The sequence below is a fragment of the Erythrolamprus reginae genome, chromosome 11 (assembly GCF_031021105.1).
Source record: "Erythrolamprus reginae isolate rEryReg1 chromosome 11, rEryReg1.hap1, whole genome shotgun sequence".
In the NCBI taxonomy this organism is placed as follows: domain Eukaryota; kingdom Metazoa; phylum Chordata; class Lepidosauria; order Squamata; family Dipsadidae; genus Erythrolamprus; species Erythrolamprus reginae.
In genome coordinates, this window is record NC_091960.1 from 33490486 (window position 1) to 33506591 (window position 16106).

Below are 16106 nucleotides of genomic sequence, written 5' to 3' on the forward strand. Positions count from 1 at the left end.
CTTTCAGAAAGGATAGAGATTGGTGTTTGTTTTCATGTACATATGTTGATTGACAAATGTATATTTTCTTTTATGTACACTAAGAGCATGTGGACCTAAGACAAATTCCTTGTTTGTCCAATCACACTTGGCCAATAAAGAATTCTCTTCTCCTCTCCTCTCCCCTCTATAGGCATAATCTCACTCTCTTGACCAGAGGTCTTAAAACTTGGCAATTTTAAGACTTGTGGACTTCAGCTCCCCAGCTGGTTGAAGAATTCTGGGAGTTGAAGTTTTAGAAGTCTTAAAATTGCCACGTTTGAGGACCCACTACTTTTGATCTTTCATCTGAGAACCTGTTTGCTGTACGACTTCCCTCTCAAAAACTACTGCAATAATAATAATAATTATTAGATTTTTATGCCGCCCCTCTCCGAAGACTCGGAGCGCCTCACAACAATACACAGTACAATTCCAATCATTAAAAACCTTTTAAAACCTTTAATATAAAAACAGTCATACATCCCAGACAAACCACACATAAAACAGAACAGCCCGGGGGAATCAATTTCCCCATACCTGACGGCAGAGATGGGTTTTAAGGAGTTTGCGAAAGGCAAGGAGGGTGGGGGCGGTTCTAATCTCCGGGAGGAGTTGATTCCAGAGGGTTGGGGCCGCCACAGAGAAGGCCCTTCCCCTGGGTCCCGCCAGACGACATTGTTTCGTCGACGGGACCCGGAGAAGGCCAACTCTGTGGGACTTCATCGGTCGCTGGGATAATAATGCCTGTTGATATCCAGAACTTAGTCGCGTACGTCTTGATCTTGGCTGAGGACCATCTTTGAAGGAACATCATGTGAAATTAGAAATAGATCTTTCAGCATTCATTAATAAACAGTCACAGAACAAACTGCAAATGCTTTTATTTCTTTTTTTTCTTTAAAAAACAATAACTTAACTTTCTTACTACATACAAATCACAAGCGGCGCCTGCTCACAAAATACTAACAATGAGAAATGTGGAAAACGGGCAGAAACCAGCAGAGAACAGCAACTATAAACTAGAGAGGAGAAAAGCAGCTGCTTTAGGCAACCTACGCGAAGCATGCTGGAGGGAAAAGAAAGTCCAGTCAAGCAGGAAAAGGATGAATAATGGAAATCGACATTTTCTGACCTTAGCTTTCCTCAATGCACGAATCTATACAAAAGTCAGGATACTTTAAAGCAAAGTCTTTGCACTTGAAGATTGGAATGTATGATTAGGCCGGTCAATATTCTTATTTTGCAAATTGTTTAGAAAAACCAGTTGCATTTATATGCGTATCCTTTTTTTTAAGGAACTGGGAGAGGCATTCTGAAAGACCTTCTGGCTCTTTTTCTTTACTAGGAAATCCTGGGGAGATATTTTGGAAGGGAGGCTGTGGGTTATTTCCAGTCAACCGCAGTTCCCAGGAGTCTTTCTGTAAGCAAGACATCCCTATTGAACTTTGAAACTAAAGCCAATATAAATGAAGTAATAAAAAAAGAAGAAGAACCAATACTGTACGCCTCACTTTGGAACTGCAGGCATGTTTGGACAAGATTGGTTCAGGCAGAGCTTTTATTCCATAACTGCAACTGATGGCATTGAGCACTGAAGACTTGGCACGGTTTTGTGGTGCCAATACATTTGCTACGAATGCTGTGCTAGCGCAGGAGTTACCTACTCCAAACACCCTTGTAACAAGTATAAAACTTCACAGGGCTTGGCTGCAATGTTGCATTCTTGCATCGTTCAGGAAGAAAATATGAGTCCGCTCACTAACACCTTCTTTGTCTGCAGAGTGGTTGCTAAGAAGTTATGCTTTGTCCATCGGTGTTCCAAAATTAATTGTGCATTTTCTTGGAATCGACTACCAAGCAAAGTACGGGGTTGCCTGACCCAACAGCGCAAGGATGGTTGATGGTTAACTTAAACCTATTTCATCAGCATCATTTCTATTAAAAGCTCAAGGATGTCAGTCTTCCCAATGATGGGTTCGAAGAAAAGGTCTGTAATGAGAGTTGGGGGAATGGACCTCAAGGAGGAGGAACTCAGCAGCACTCGGGCAAATCGACCTTGATCTTCTAAGTGGAGCAGCACTAGGACTTGTTGGAGTGCTTGTTGAGCTTCTCGCTGGAGGCTCTCGATGTACGAGGAAGCCCGAAGACCTGGGATATCTGGAAGGAGGGGGAGGGAGGGAGGAGAAAAAAATCGGAAATTAATTTACAGAATTCTTGGAAAAGGTAGAAACATGGAAGACTGACGGCAGAAAAAGACCTCATGGTCCATCTAGTCTGCCCTTATACTATTTCCTGTGTTTTATCTTACAATGGATCTATGTTTATCCCAGGCAGGTTTCAATTCAGTTACTGTGGATTTACCAACCACGTCTGCTGGAAGTTTGTTCCAAGGATCTACTACTCTTTCAGTGAAATAATATTTCCTCACGTTGCTTTTGATCTTTCCCCCAACTAACCTCAGATTGTGTCCCCTTGTTCTTGTGTTCACTTTCCTATTAAAAACACTTCCCTCCTGAACCTTATTTAACCCTTTGACATATTTAAATGTTTCGATCATGTCCCCCCTTTTCCTTCTGTCCTCCAGACTAGACAGATTGAGTTCATGAAGTCTTTCCTGATACGTTTTATGCTTAAGACCTTCCACCATTCTTGTAGCCCGTCTTTGGACCCGTTCAATTTTGTCAATATCTTTTTGTAGGTGAGGTCTCCAGAACTGAACACAGTATTCCAAATGTGGTCTCACCAGCGCTCTATATAAGGGGATGACAATCACCCTCTTCCTGCTTGTTATACCTCTAGCTATGCAGCCAAGCATCCTACTTGCTTTTCCTACTGCCCGACCACACTGCTCACCCATTTTGAGACGGTCAGAAATCACTACTCCTAAATCCTTCTCTTCTGATTTCCTTCATTTGCCTGTGATAGACGATTAAGTTATGCAAAGTTAACCCATTCGATTTACTGCAAGGGTGTTCAAACTTGGCGACTTTAAGACTTTTGGACTTCAACTCCCAGAACTCTGGGAGTTGAAGTCCACAAGTCTTAAAGTTGCCAAGTTTGGGGACCCCTGATTTAAGTGTGTTTCCAATTGCATTATTTATTCCTGAACCTCTTCTATGAGTGGTACAGCTGATATTATCCTCCAGTTTATAATTATTTTCAATTTCTCTGTTGTTTCCTTCCTTCCTCTTAGGGGGAAAAATCTATTCAGAAATAAACAGTATCCTGCAAACAGGTATTTAACAGGGACGTTTGAAAGAAGAGGCCCTGCAAAGCACACATTTTTATATTAAATCTGTCAAAGTTCTGTCACGGTCCGCTTGCTTTTCAATCTCCTTAGGAAGCCATCACACATTGATTCATTGTTACTGGCCATTGTGTGACTCCTGTTAATATTTCCATGGTGCAGTTCAGGGTCCTCCTAAAAAAATGCCTATAGGTGGATAAACAACGAAGGATAAACTAAATAAACCAAAGCTGAATTCAAATGAAATGGAAGAGCTTGTAATTCTAGGAATAAAAGGTCTTCCAGTGCTGAAGGGAAGCTACAGTCCAGACTCCAGAAGGATCAGAGGAGTTCTTTTATCACAGTGAGTGACAGCCAAAAGGGTGTGTATATGCGCATATGCACAATTGCATGATGGTGCACGCCCACACCCAAAGTGCAATGACTTCCCCTCGTGTATGTGCACACAACCCCCCTGCACTGTCCCCATGTTTCCAAATTTTTGGTTGGCTTGTTGGGCCATTTTTCACCATCCGCAGGCTGGAGAGACTATTCTGAAGCTTGGGGAGGGCGAAAAACAGCCCAACAGGTAAAAACTGCCTTCCCTGCCTTCCAGAAGGCCAAAAATCAGCTGGAGTTAACACAGGGCAAAGCCATGCGTGCTCTCAGATATGGCTCTACGTGCCACCTGTGACACCCGTACCATAGGTTCCCCATCACTATAGCATCCTTAGTCATACATGAGATGTATTGCTTCGTCATACTCTGACTCAGGGTAACCAATCTGCAAGGAATATTGTGAAGAAAGTAACTGCTGCACGAATCCCAGTGGGCCTTCTCCGGGTCCCGTCAACTAAACAATGTCGTTTGGCGGGACCCAGGGGAAGAGCTTTCTCTGTGGCGGCCCCGGCCCTCTGGAACCAACTCCCCCCAGTGATTAGAATTGCCCCCACCCTCCTTGCCTTTCGTAAGCTCCTTAAAACCCACCTCTGTCGTCAGGCATGGGGGAACTGAGATACTCTTTACCCCTAGGCCTTTACAGTTTATGCATGGTATGTTTGTATGTATGTTTGGTTTTATAATAAGGGTTTTTTTACTTGTTTTAATATTTGTTACATGCTGTTTTTTATCACTGTTGTTAGCCGCCCCGAGTCTACGGAGAGGGGCGGCATACAAATCCAATAAATAAATAAAATAAAGCTTGAAGACAGAGAAGAATGCAGGGGTAGGTTCTGGTTTTCGTTGTTGCTGGTTTGCTCAGTGGTACGGCGCATGGGTGCACTTCACACATGTACAGTACTAAAAGCTGCGCAAAAAACAAGATGGCGGCACATATGCCACCAACGAAAGAACCAGCTCAGGAGCATGCCAGGCTGCTATTCCTGCTGGTTCGGAGAACCCAGTCCCTGTTTTTAATGCTGGTTCTGTACAACCAGCCAGAACCGGTAGGAACCCACCTGTGGAAAAAAGCTATTTGCCATCTCAGTCTTTTTATTTATTTATTGGAGGTGCAGAATATCGCAGCAATAAATGTCCACTAATGAGAATAGAAATAGAATAGGAATTTGAATAGAACAGAACAGAATTTTATTGGCCAAGTGTGACTGGACACACAAGGGATTTGCCTTGGTGCACATATTCTCAGTGTACATAAAATAAAAGATAAAGAGATTTCTTGATTGGTGACATCTGGGTTCAAGTTGGAAAGAGCTGATAACTGAGGTTTGCCATTCAGTGGGTGAACAGAAGGACAATTTTATTCCTAAAATAAATTTAAAAATATTTCAGATTTTTGAAGTTGCTGACAACTAAAAGGTTTGGGAGGCTGCATTTTTTTTTTGGGGTGTGGTAGATGCTGTGAACTGTTGCATTCTGTATTATTATTATTATTATTATTATTATTATTATTATTATTATTATTATTATTATTTAGATTTGTATGCCGCCCCTCTCCGTATCATTTCTATCTATATCCCCCTGAAAAATTCTCATATCTAGTATTTCTTAAAAGAGAAAACTAAATCTATAGGGCTGCCTTGGAATTTTCACCATATTTATGAAAGGAGGCCCCTGTATTCCTACTGTATGGTAAAGGAGGTCTATTTGGGATGCATCTCAAAAATACTATGGTAGAAACTGCTTTTAAATGAGATCATGAAATCTGCAGCTTTGTTTAATTTGTTTTTTTTTAAATCCTTCTAATCCTATAAAAAGCTTTCCCTGATGTAATCAGGTGTTTTATTGACACTATCACTGCTGAACAAAGAATTAAAAAGCAGTTTCCTTTATCCCCAAGTTCCTGCCTTGCTATAAGTTTGCATATATTTTAATAAAGCAGAGGAATTTTGGAAGTTGAAATCCACAAGTTTTTAAGTTGCCAAGGTTGGAAGACCCCTGAAACAGAGCACATTCGTCTACAAAAAGCCCCCCTTCCTCAAAGACCCACCAGCACAAATGCATTAATTTACAAACCAGTGAACGTATTGTTGTCCGGTTGCTGTGTGGCAGACAATTTATTAAATGTACATTATCCAAAGTGACTCCGAATGGCCAAACAACCTCAACGGATGGATTTACTGTTCTAACGGCAATATTTTATTTATTGTTTTGTTTTGTTAAGTACGTATTGGTAGTATATAGAAAGATATAACAATATATGATAGTAAGAGAGAAACATTAGGACAGGGGACGGAAGGCACGCTGGTGCACTTATGTACGCCCCTTACTTACTTATGCTGCTTTGGTTATATAAAGTTTAATCTTTGGATTTAAAAAAAAAAAATCTCCAGCAGTGTAATTTATGATGCTCTTCCTTTAATTTTTTGTTTGGCTCACTAAAAGGAATGAAAGGAGTTCTGGAGACCTCACCTACAAAAAGATATGGGTAAAACTGAACGGGTCTAAAGAAGGGCTACAAAAATGGTGGAAGGTCTTAAGCATCAAACTTATCAGAAAAGACTCAATGAACTCAATCTGTATAGTCTGGAGGACAGAAGGGAAAGCGGGGACATGATCGAAACATTTAAATATGTGAATGGGTTAAATAAGGTCCAGGAGGGAAGTGTTTTTAATAGGAAAGTGAGCACAAGAACAAGGGGGCACTATCTGAGGTTAGTTGGGGGAAAGATCAGGAGCAACATGAGAAAATATTATTTGACTGAAAGAGTAGTAGATGCTTGGAACCCACTTCCAGCAGATGTAGTTGATAAATCCACAGTCACTGAATGTAAACATGCCTGGGATAAACATAAATCCATCCTAAGATAAAATACAAGAAATAGTATAAGGGTAGACTAGATGGACCAGGAGGTCTTTTTCTGCAGTCAGTCTTCGATGTTTTTATATTTATGAGGTTGCATTCTATTTTTAAAAAAATAATTTCTTGTCTTCTCACCCTTTTTCTCTTTCTTCTTTTTTTCTATGGATTTATATGCATAAATAATTATGTAATTTTATGCACTTTGTAAATGTTGTACTGTTGTATTGTTTATACCCTTTTTTAAATGTAAATAACTAATAAAGTATTTTTCAAAAAAAAATTCTATTGAATATAAACGATATAATATAAATCTATTTAATCTTCTATGTTTCTATGTGTCTAAACTAGCCGAGGCTGGGAGTCTATAGAAGAACATTGCTTGTTTTCCCCGTCTGTTATGCGACCCTCCGATGACCTTCTCACGCATGGAAGGGGACACGCGGCACTTACCCGGGTTGAAGAGAATTGCGCCTTTCAGGTAGGCATATTCTTTCGGACTCAAGTCTAGGCTCCAGAAAGAGTTTAAGCAGCACTGCAGGCGCTGCACGCTGGCCAAGGTGGGTTTCACCCGCTGCAACTCCTGCCTCTTGCACTGGCCGTCAAGGAGGATCCTCTCCAGCATGCTGGGCACGGGGGTCTCCGTCACCTCGAAGGTCACCATCTCCTGCACCAGGCCCAGGAGGAAAAGGGGAGCCCAGCAGCTGTCCAGCAGCAGGAGCTGGTCTCCCCAAGGCAGGAGCTGGAAAGAAGGCAGGTTCTTCACGAAGCTGATGGTTTTCACCAAGACGTCGGATGCTGCCTGGCAAGTAGCCTGCGGGGTCTGAAGGCTAACGGTCCGGCGCTTGTGGCAAAGGCAGCGCTGCTGGGAAGAGCCGCGGCTTCCCTTGTGGTGGGTCAGGTTCTCGCTCAGCAGGGTGTAGAGAATGGCATTTCCACCGTTCTTCTGGTCGTGGCAAGGGCACTTCTCCCACTCCATCTTCGGCGGCCGAGCACCCGAGCTGACTCACTTCTTAGCACAATCGCAACTGCCGTTGGCCAAGGCTTCCCCTCCCCGCCTGCTGCTCCGGCAAGCGTCCAACCCCCCTTTCAAGCTGCAGCTCTCGTTACTCTGTGGCTCCTTTCGCCTTCTCCTTGGCTCGCTATCATCTCTGCTTATAAGGCTCCTGCACGGGGGAGAATAAATCCACCCACTTCAACAGCCTTGACCTCCTGTTGACGAGTGGCGGGCGGCAGCAGCAGCTCATTGAAAAAAAGAAAAAGAAAAACCTGCCCTGGGCTGATTGGTTAGAATGAGGTGAGGTCTCCACGTGGCTCAGAGGACCATTTTCTCAATGAAGGTGCCAGAAGACCTGGACCTTAAGGGGTGGGGGGAATCGCTGGTATCAGTATAAACAAAGTCATTAACCCCAGCCTGTACCATGGCACCAAGGCTCCAGGTCTGTAATCAGCTTTCAGGAAATGATTAGGGGTCACTGCCAAGGAGTTCGCATAACACACACACACACACACCAAGTCCAACAAAGAGTCTCCTATGCAAACAGCTCATAAAAGCTTTAGCCTTGGAATAAGCAACCTGGAAGTCATGTAATCTCCGACAGCTGCTCTTGGCTAATAATGGAGGGAGGCAAGGGACAAACAAAAGAGCCAGCGGACTCACCCCGTCTGCAAGGGTGGCGTAGCCGTCTTGTTCAGAGAGATACTGGAAGCGTGTAGCCTTCCGTTGTTTTATTATTTGCTTATTAATTGGAGTTATATGCCGCCCCTCTCCGGGGACTTGGGGTGGCTTGTAACATATAAAAAAACAATACAGTGTTCCCTCGATTTTCACGGGTTCGAACTTCGCGGAAAGTCTATACCACGGTTTTTCAAGAATATTAATTAAAAAATACTTTGCGGGTTTTTCTCCTATACCACGGTTTTTCCCACCCGATGACGTCATATGTCATCGCCAAACTTTCGTCTGCCTTTAATAAATATTTTTTTAATAAACTTTAATAAATAAACATGCTGAGTAATAATCTGAATGGTTGCTAAGGGAATGGAAAATTGCAATTTAGGGGTGTAAAGTGTTAAGGGAAGGCTTGTGATACTGTTCATAGCCAAGAATAGTGTATTTACTTCCGCATCTCTACTTTGCGGAAATTCGACTTTCGCGGGCGGTCTCGGAACACATCCCCCGCGAAAAGCGAGGGAACACTGTATAAACTTCCTAATCCAATTAATTTTACTAATTCAACTAAAAAAACCCAAAGCATTAAAAATCAATCATTCCCATTCATACCATGGCACACATCGGCTGGGAGGAGGGGGGGAGGGGGGCTAGAGTCTAGTGGTCCCAAGCCTGACGGCATAAATGAGTCTTTGGACTCTTGCAGAAGGCGAGGAGGGTGGGAGCAGCATGAATTTCCAGGGGGACCTGATTCCAGAGGGCCGCCCCCCCCCCCCCCAGAGAAGGCTCTTCCCCTAGTCTCCGCCAAGCGACATTGCCTAGTTGACCTGGAGAAGGCCAACTCTGTGGGACCTGATCAGTTGCTGGGACTCAATGTGGCAGAAGACGAGTTACGCAGGTGATGTGGCCCGAAGCCATGTAGGGCTTTATAGGTCATAACCAACACTATGAATTGAGTCCGGAAACCAATCGGCCACCAATGCAGTCTACGGAGTGCTAGAGAAACATGGGCATATTCAGGTTGAACGGAGGCTCCGGTAATTCCAGAGCAGTAGTGGCTGAATTGTTTAAGCCTTACTTATAGTCTCTCAATGATGGCATTTCTAAACTTAATTGGGTGGAGGGGAGGCAAAGTTACAGGTAGGATTTCCCCCCCCCTTTTTTTGTTGGCCCCCTTGCAAGACACCAAACAAGTGGACAGTTCCTTCCACAGAATTTTAATGCTCCACCATCTATTTTTCTACATGTAGCATTCACACACAGGACCATCAGAGGTGGGTTCTTCCTGGTTTGCACCGGTTCGAGAGAACCCGTAACAAACCGCTGGTGACATCATGGAACCGGTCAGGCAAGGGTTCCCCGTTGCTGGCACTACCAGTGCACTCCCGGTGACTGGAGTGGGCATCGGCATGAGATTCGGCTTCTGCACATGCACAGGAAACCAAATCTCCCTCGATTACAGCACATGAGATTTTGCCGATTTTCAGCAATTTTTTTCACTTTGCAGGAGCCAAATCTTACATCTGTGTCAGGGACACAGCGTTGCACATGAAACTCCATTTTCCCGACTGGCACACCCTTGTAGGCCATACCACCTGCAACCCGCTACATTGGTGCGTGGACGCCATCTTTTTTTTCTGTTTTTTTCTCCTGCGCATGTGCAGAAGCTGAGTCCCTGCACATGCACCGCCATCTTGTTTTCAGCTTTTTTTTTTTTTTTTGTAAATTTTTGGAACTGCGCATCCACATGGCGCAGAAGGAAACTGAAGTAGACCCAGAGACAGGGTTTGAGCAATCGGTACTTTAATTCAGCTCAGAGAATAAGTGACAGCTCAGCAAGGTAAAGTGACAATTCAGCGAGTACCGACTGGCTCTGCAGGGAGAAGCCGCTTCTTTTATACCTTTGCGGTTCCCGCCAAAGCGAGAGCCGGCCGCGTCTGAGCCAATCAGGAGCGACTTCCTGCTTGGGCTCAGACAGCGCTGGAAAAGAGGAACAAACTATTTACAGCGTTACAAGGTAGCCATTTCAGGATACAACACCCCTCCCCTCATAGTTGGACCCATCCATCAAGAAAGCCACGTGACGAAGTCGTCCAATCGGTGAGGCCTTCGAGACTCTCGCGCTGACCTGCGCAGTCCATTTTCTCCTTCGCCACTGACTGTGGAGGATGGCTCGCCGCTGCTCTCCCGGTGCGGCGGACTAGGCCTGGCGGGCCCAACGAAGGCCTCGGAGGACGAGGATGGCTCGGCGTCGCTGGATGGTTCCCCCTGGCCCGATAAGTCTCTCTGCGTGTTTCTTAGTTCGGGCAATGTATAAAAGTCTGTTGAAGGGGAAGAGTCCGAGTCAGCGGGTTGTTGTAATTGGTCTTCAGTTCGTTTCCGAATGTGGTCTATGTGTCGTTTCCACAAACGACCATCCTCCAGTTTAACAATATAAGTCTTGGGTGCATTTTGCTTAACAATAATTCCCTTCATCCAGTTTACATTTCCATCAAAGCATTTTACATATACATTTTGACCCAAATACATTTCTCTTTCTGGTTTTATGCACATTTGGTTATTATTCAAACAGAACCTTGGGTTTAACCTGTCTAGTGGTGACCTCAACTTTCTCCCCATCAATAACTCTGCAGGGCTTACATGTGTGTGCGAGTTAGGGGTAATGTGCTGGGTTAATAAGAATTGGTCCAAGTTCTGTTGCACATCTCCAGGGCCTGACCTGTGCAATGCCTCCTTTGCCACCCTTACGTAACGTTCTGCCAACCCGTTAGCCCAGGGCGAGTAAGGCGAGATGAGGGCATGTCTGACCCCCAGGCCATCTAGGAATAATTCGAATTGCCTGGCTGTTAGTTGTGGTCCATTGTCAGACACCAATAGATCAGGGCAACCATGGGATGCAAACAGTCTGCTCAATACCTTGATAGTGGCACTTGTGGTTATGTTGTTCATTGCTATTATTTCCAACCATTTGGAGAAAGCATCAACCACTATTAGGAAATACTGAGACCCCACTGGGCCAGCAAAATCAATGTGGATCCTAGACCAAGGGCCAGCAGGCTGTTCCCACTCAGCCGGAGTTGTTTTGGGGGGATTGGGCCTAGACTCTTGGCACGGGTCACACTTTGAAACCCAACTTTCAATATCAGCATCAAGCCCTGGCCACCATAAATGCCCCCTTGCTAGGCTCTTCATCCTGACAATCCCAGGATGGCCCACGTGTAACATTCTGAGTACCTTTTCCCTTAGGCGTTTGGGGATGATCACTCTATCCCCCCACAGCAAACAGCCTTTTACATATGACAATTCAAGCCTTTTGTTCTTAAAATCACACACTTCAGGTTTAACAATATCATTTTGCCATCCCTTTAGAACACAGTTCACTACTTGTTTCAGGATTTGGTCTTGCTGCGTGTGTGCAGCTACCTCTTTTGCTGTGGTTAGTGGGTTTTCCTCGAGTTCTATCATTAGCACGTCTGTGGTTGGAACAGGGTCTTCTACCAAGTCTGCTATGGGGCATCTGCTGAGGCCGTCTGCATGATTGATTTCCTTCCCCCCCTTGTGGGTGAGCTCATACTGATACCCTGAGAGGAAAAGGGCCCATCTGATTAGTCTTGGAGACATAAAAGGTGGAGTGGGCTTGTTGTGGGCTAGCAGGCCTAGTAGGGGTTTGTGGTCAGTGACTAGCTCAAAGTTTCTTCCAAAAATGTAATTGTGAAACTTCTTTACCCCTGCCACTAATGCCAGAGCCTCCTTGTCTAACTGGCTATAATTTCTCTCCGTGCTGGTCATGGTTCTTGAAAAAAATGCTATTGGGGCCTCTGTCTGATTAGGTAGAACGTGAGCTAGGACTCCTCCTATGCCGTACGGCGAAGCGTCGCACGTGAGCCTAATGGGTAGTGAGGCACTATATTGGACTACTACACTTTTAGAAGTTAGTAAATTTTTTATTTGAGCAAAGGCTTCACGTTCAATTTTCCCCCATGTCCAGCGGGCTTCCTTCTGGAGTAAACGATGGAGAGGCTCTGCTACTGTTGCCTTCTGCTTTAAAAAAACGGAATAAAAATTAAGGAGGCCCAAAAATGCTTGCAACTCACTCTTATCTCGTGGCTCTGGGGCTTCTCTAATTGCTCTCAGCTTCTCAGTTGTGGGGTGGATACCTTCCTTATCTATTTTATATCCTAGGAATTCAATACTGTTAGTTCCCCAGACACATTTATCAGGCTTGATTCGTAACCCTTTGTCCTGTAGCCTCTTAAGTACTTCCCTTATTCTTTTGTTCACTTGTTCCTGGTTTTCTCCTGCAATTAAGATGTCATCAAAATATGGGATGGCCCCATTTACCCCTGACAATAGGCGTTCCATGATGCTCTGGAATATCCCTGGGGCTATGCTCACCCCAAACTGTAACCTCGTGCATTTGAAAGCCCCCCTGTGCGTTACAATTGTTTGAGCGTTTGCTGTTTGTTCATCGACCGGAAGTTGCTGGTAAGCCTGCGCCAGGTCGATCTTTGCGAACCTTTTTCCCTCCCCCAGGGAGTGTAAGAGTTGTTGCACAACCGGAATGGGGTAGGGGTGGTGTTGGAGTGCCTTATTCAGGGTTGATTTGTAATCAGCGCAAACTCTTAAGGAGCCATCTGGCTTCAGGGGTGTCACTATGGGAGTTTCCCATGGCCCCTGTTCCACAGGGACCAAGATACCTTGACTAATGAGTTTGTCCAGCTGTAAGTCTAGCTTGGGGAGAAGCGGGAGGGGAACCCTGCGAGGTTTCAGTCTAACCGGTGGGACCTTGGGGTCAATAGAGAAAGATATGGGGGTTCCCTTATACAATCCTAAGGTGGGGCTGAACACTTCAGGGAACTCTTTCACAAAGTTAGGCATAATATCACAGTTTACATTACACACACCCGAAATTTCAATACCCAACGGTTCCATCCATGCTAGCCCTAGCAGGGAGTGTTTGGCCCCCGTCACAATAAGCATGGGAAGGGTACATTTGACATTCTTAAATACAATAGGTACATTTGCAGTTCCCAGGACCGAGATTACCCCCCCTTGGAAGTCTCTGATCACCAAAGAGGTTTGAATTAGGTCAGCCTCAGACACATTAGGCATATATAGCTTAAATTTTTCCCAGGGCATGATGGTATATCTCGAACCCGTATCTAGCTCCATTGAGCAAGGCTGGTTATTTAGTAACAACGAGATAACAATTTTAGCCCCCTTTTTGGTTGCCGTGTTATTCACGGAATATTGAGAGTTACCTCTATTGTAGTCTCGGTTAGCGGTGGGGTAATTCCTTTGACCCGAGTTGCGGAACGGTCTCCTTTCTCGCGATTGGGGGGGGTGGTTTTGGGGTCGCTGGTATTGTTGTGTGGCAAAAGTTTCTTCTGGTGCCGTTGCTCTGCATGCGATGGCGATGTGGCCTCTCCGGTTGCAACGGCGGCAAGTGGTGTCGCGGAACGGGCATCGATGGCGCTGGTGATTTCCCCGGCAGCCCGCGCAGGGGGCTGGATGAGTAGCTCTAGGGTGTCTCGGTTGGTCTTGCAGGAGGAGGCAGTCGTCCCCGTTGCTAGTTGGCTGGCTGCGGACGTCTGTTCCCATGGCGCTGGGAGACTCGGCGTCGATTTTGGCAATGGTTTCTCGCCTTCCGTGCTCTTTTAATTCTCTTGCCGCTGCGTCGGCTGCTTCCGCGGTTTGCGCTAATTTGATTACGGTTTGTAGAGTCGGCTCATCTTCGGTGAGGAGTTTACTTCTCACTGTGTGGTTCTTCATGCCGAAAATCAAGGCGTCGGTGAGGCGAGCTTCCGGATCTTGAAACTTGCATTGAGCGAGTACCGTTCGAAGCCGCGTTGTGAATTGGCTTATCGACTCGGTTTCTCTCTGAGCCATCATGTGAAATTGATGCCGGTAAACCACGGCTGGTCTGGTTGGTTTAAAATGGCTCGCTAGTTTCTGTTGAAGGACGTCCCACGCTGTGGCTCTTGCTTGTTCTGGTTCGGTGAGAGTTTGGGCAAGTCTACGGATCTCTGCGCCGCAGTAGTTTAGAAAAATAGCCCGTCTGCGATCGGCTCCGGCGTCCTGCATTCCCGCCGCCTCGAGGAATATCTCGAAGGTGGCCATGTACTCGTCCCAAGTCATTTTCTCGGCATCGAAAAGTTCTGGAGCCTGGCCGATCTGGATTTTGTCCATGTTGCACGCGAAGTTCTTCCGTTCGTTCGTCGCCAGTGAAGTAGACCCAGAGACAGGGTTTGAGCAATCGGTACTTTAATTCAGCTCAGAGAATAAGTGACAGCTCAGCAAGGTAAAGTGACAATTCAGCGAGTACCGACTGGCTCTGCAGGGAGAAGCCGCTTCTTTTATACCTTTGCGGTTCCCGCCAAAGCGAGAGCCGGCCGCGTCTGAGCCAATCAGGAGCGACTTCCTGCTTGGGCTCAGACAGCGCTGGAAAAGAGGAACAAACTATTTACAGCGTTACAAGGTAGCCATTTCAGGATACAACACAAACGACCTGGCCGCAAGGTGAATTAGAACCCGCAGCTGTTGACCATGTTGGAGAGAGCTGGCTAGGGTGCTCTAAAGTTGAGCAGATGCCAAGGCTACAAGTGTGCAGAGGGAATTAACACATAGAAACATAGAAGACTGACAGCAGAAAAAGACCTCCTGGTCCATCTAGTCTGCCCTTGTACTATTTCCTGTATTGTATCTTAGGATGGATCTAGGTTTATCCCAGGCATGTTTAAATTCAGTTCCTGTGGATTTACCAACCACGTCTGCTGGGAGTTTGTTCCAAGCATCTACTACTTTCAGTCAAATAATATTTTCTCACGTTGCTTCTGATCTTTCCCCCGACTAACCTCAGATTGTGCCCCCTTGTTCTTGTGTTCAATGGTGTTCACAACACCATTGCCCCTAGGCTCAAATTAAGGCTGTGTAGCAATCCAGATTCAAGAGAAATGGGGAATTTGGAGCATGTACTCTACATCACATCCCCCCCCCCCGGGTCATTGTTCTGCACAGCCTGAGAAGGAGGTAACAACATGTGAAGAAACACACAAGTGTTTGAAACATCTGGTAGTCTCGAGCTGATGGAAATCGACATATTTTTTCCCAGGTTTTCAATCCTGCAGATGTGGCACAACTGCAAAATCCAGAACCCCCCAGCCATGAGTGGTGGAGGCTTGGAATGCTGGAGTCTCTACTCCCAAAACTTCCAAAAAACGTTACTATGGGAAACCCAGAGTACAGTGATCCCCCGGTTATTGCGTCCCCAACCATTGCGAACAGGCTAATTTGCGATTTTTCAACCCGGAAGTCAAAACACCATCTGCGCATGCGTGCCCTTTTTTCTATGGGCACGCATGCGTAGATGGCGCCGGGCAGATCAGCTGCTGGGTGGCTTCCCTGGGTCTTCCCCCTCTTGCTGGCGGGAGGGCGAGCGGCGGGCATCAGCAAGGAGTTTCCCCACCGCCCACGCAAACTCCTCGCTGCCGCCCGCCCTTCGCCCGCCCACGCTGTTCATTCTCGCCGCTTCCCAGCTGAGTCCTGAAGCGAATTCGCTTCAGGACTCAGCTGGAAAGCGGCGAGAGCGAGCGCCAGCGAACGGCTTGTCCGCCGCCTGCCTGCCCGCTAGCGAGGAGCCGAAGATTGGGGGCGGCGCGGCTGTTTTAAAACGTCGCCGCCGGCATGGGGGGCTTGCCAGCACCCCCCGGACCCCCAACCCGGGTTTGGGGGGCTGCTAGGAAGCCCCCCATGCCGACGGCGACGTTTTAAAACAGCCGCGCCGCCCCCAATCTTCGGCTCCTCGCTAGCGCTGCGGAAGTAAAAACACCATCTGCACATGCGCAGATGGTGTTTTTACTTCCGCAGCGCTACTTCGCGAAAACCCGCTCGTTGCGGGGGGTCCTGGAACGGAACCCTCGCAATGATCGGGG

General features: G+C 46.2%; 1 protein-coding gene across 1 annotated transcript; it reads right to left on the minus strand.

Moving 5' to 3' along the window:
• Positions 1-885: 885 nt before the first annotated feature.
• NR0B2 (nuclear receptor subfamily 0 group B member 2) lies at positions 886-7962 on the minus strand. The gene is made up of 2 exons (XM_070764183.1): positions 6957-7962; positions 886-2178 (listed from the first exon to the last, which is right to left on the minus strand). Exons 1-2 carry the CDS (start codon positions 7480-7482, stop codon positions 1937-1939), a joined length of 768 nt encoding a protein of 255 aa, XP_070620284.1. The 5' UTR covers positions 7483-7962; the 3' UTR covers positions 886-1936.
• Positions 7963-16106: the final 8144 nt, after the last annotated feature.

Bases quoted from the DNA above. Each gene is read 5' to 3' on its own strand.
- NR0B2 (XM_070764183.1), bottom strand. From the start codon at position 7,482: ATGGAGTGGGAGAAGTGCCCTTGCCACGACCAGAAGAACGGTGGAAAT. The intron at 2,179-6,956 runs GTAAGTGCCGCG...CCCTCCTTCCAG, and splicing joins CGCAATTCTCTTCAACCCGG to ATATCCCAGGTCTTCGGGCT.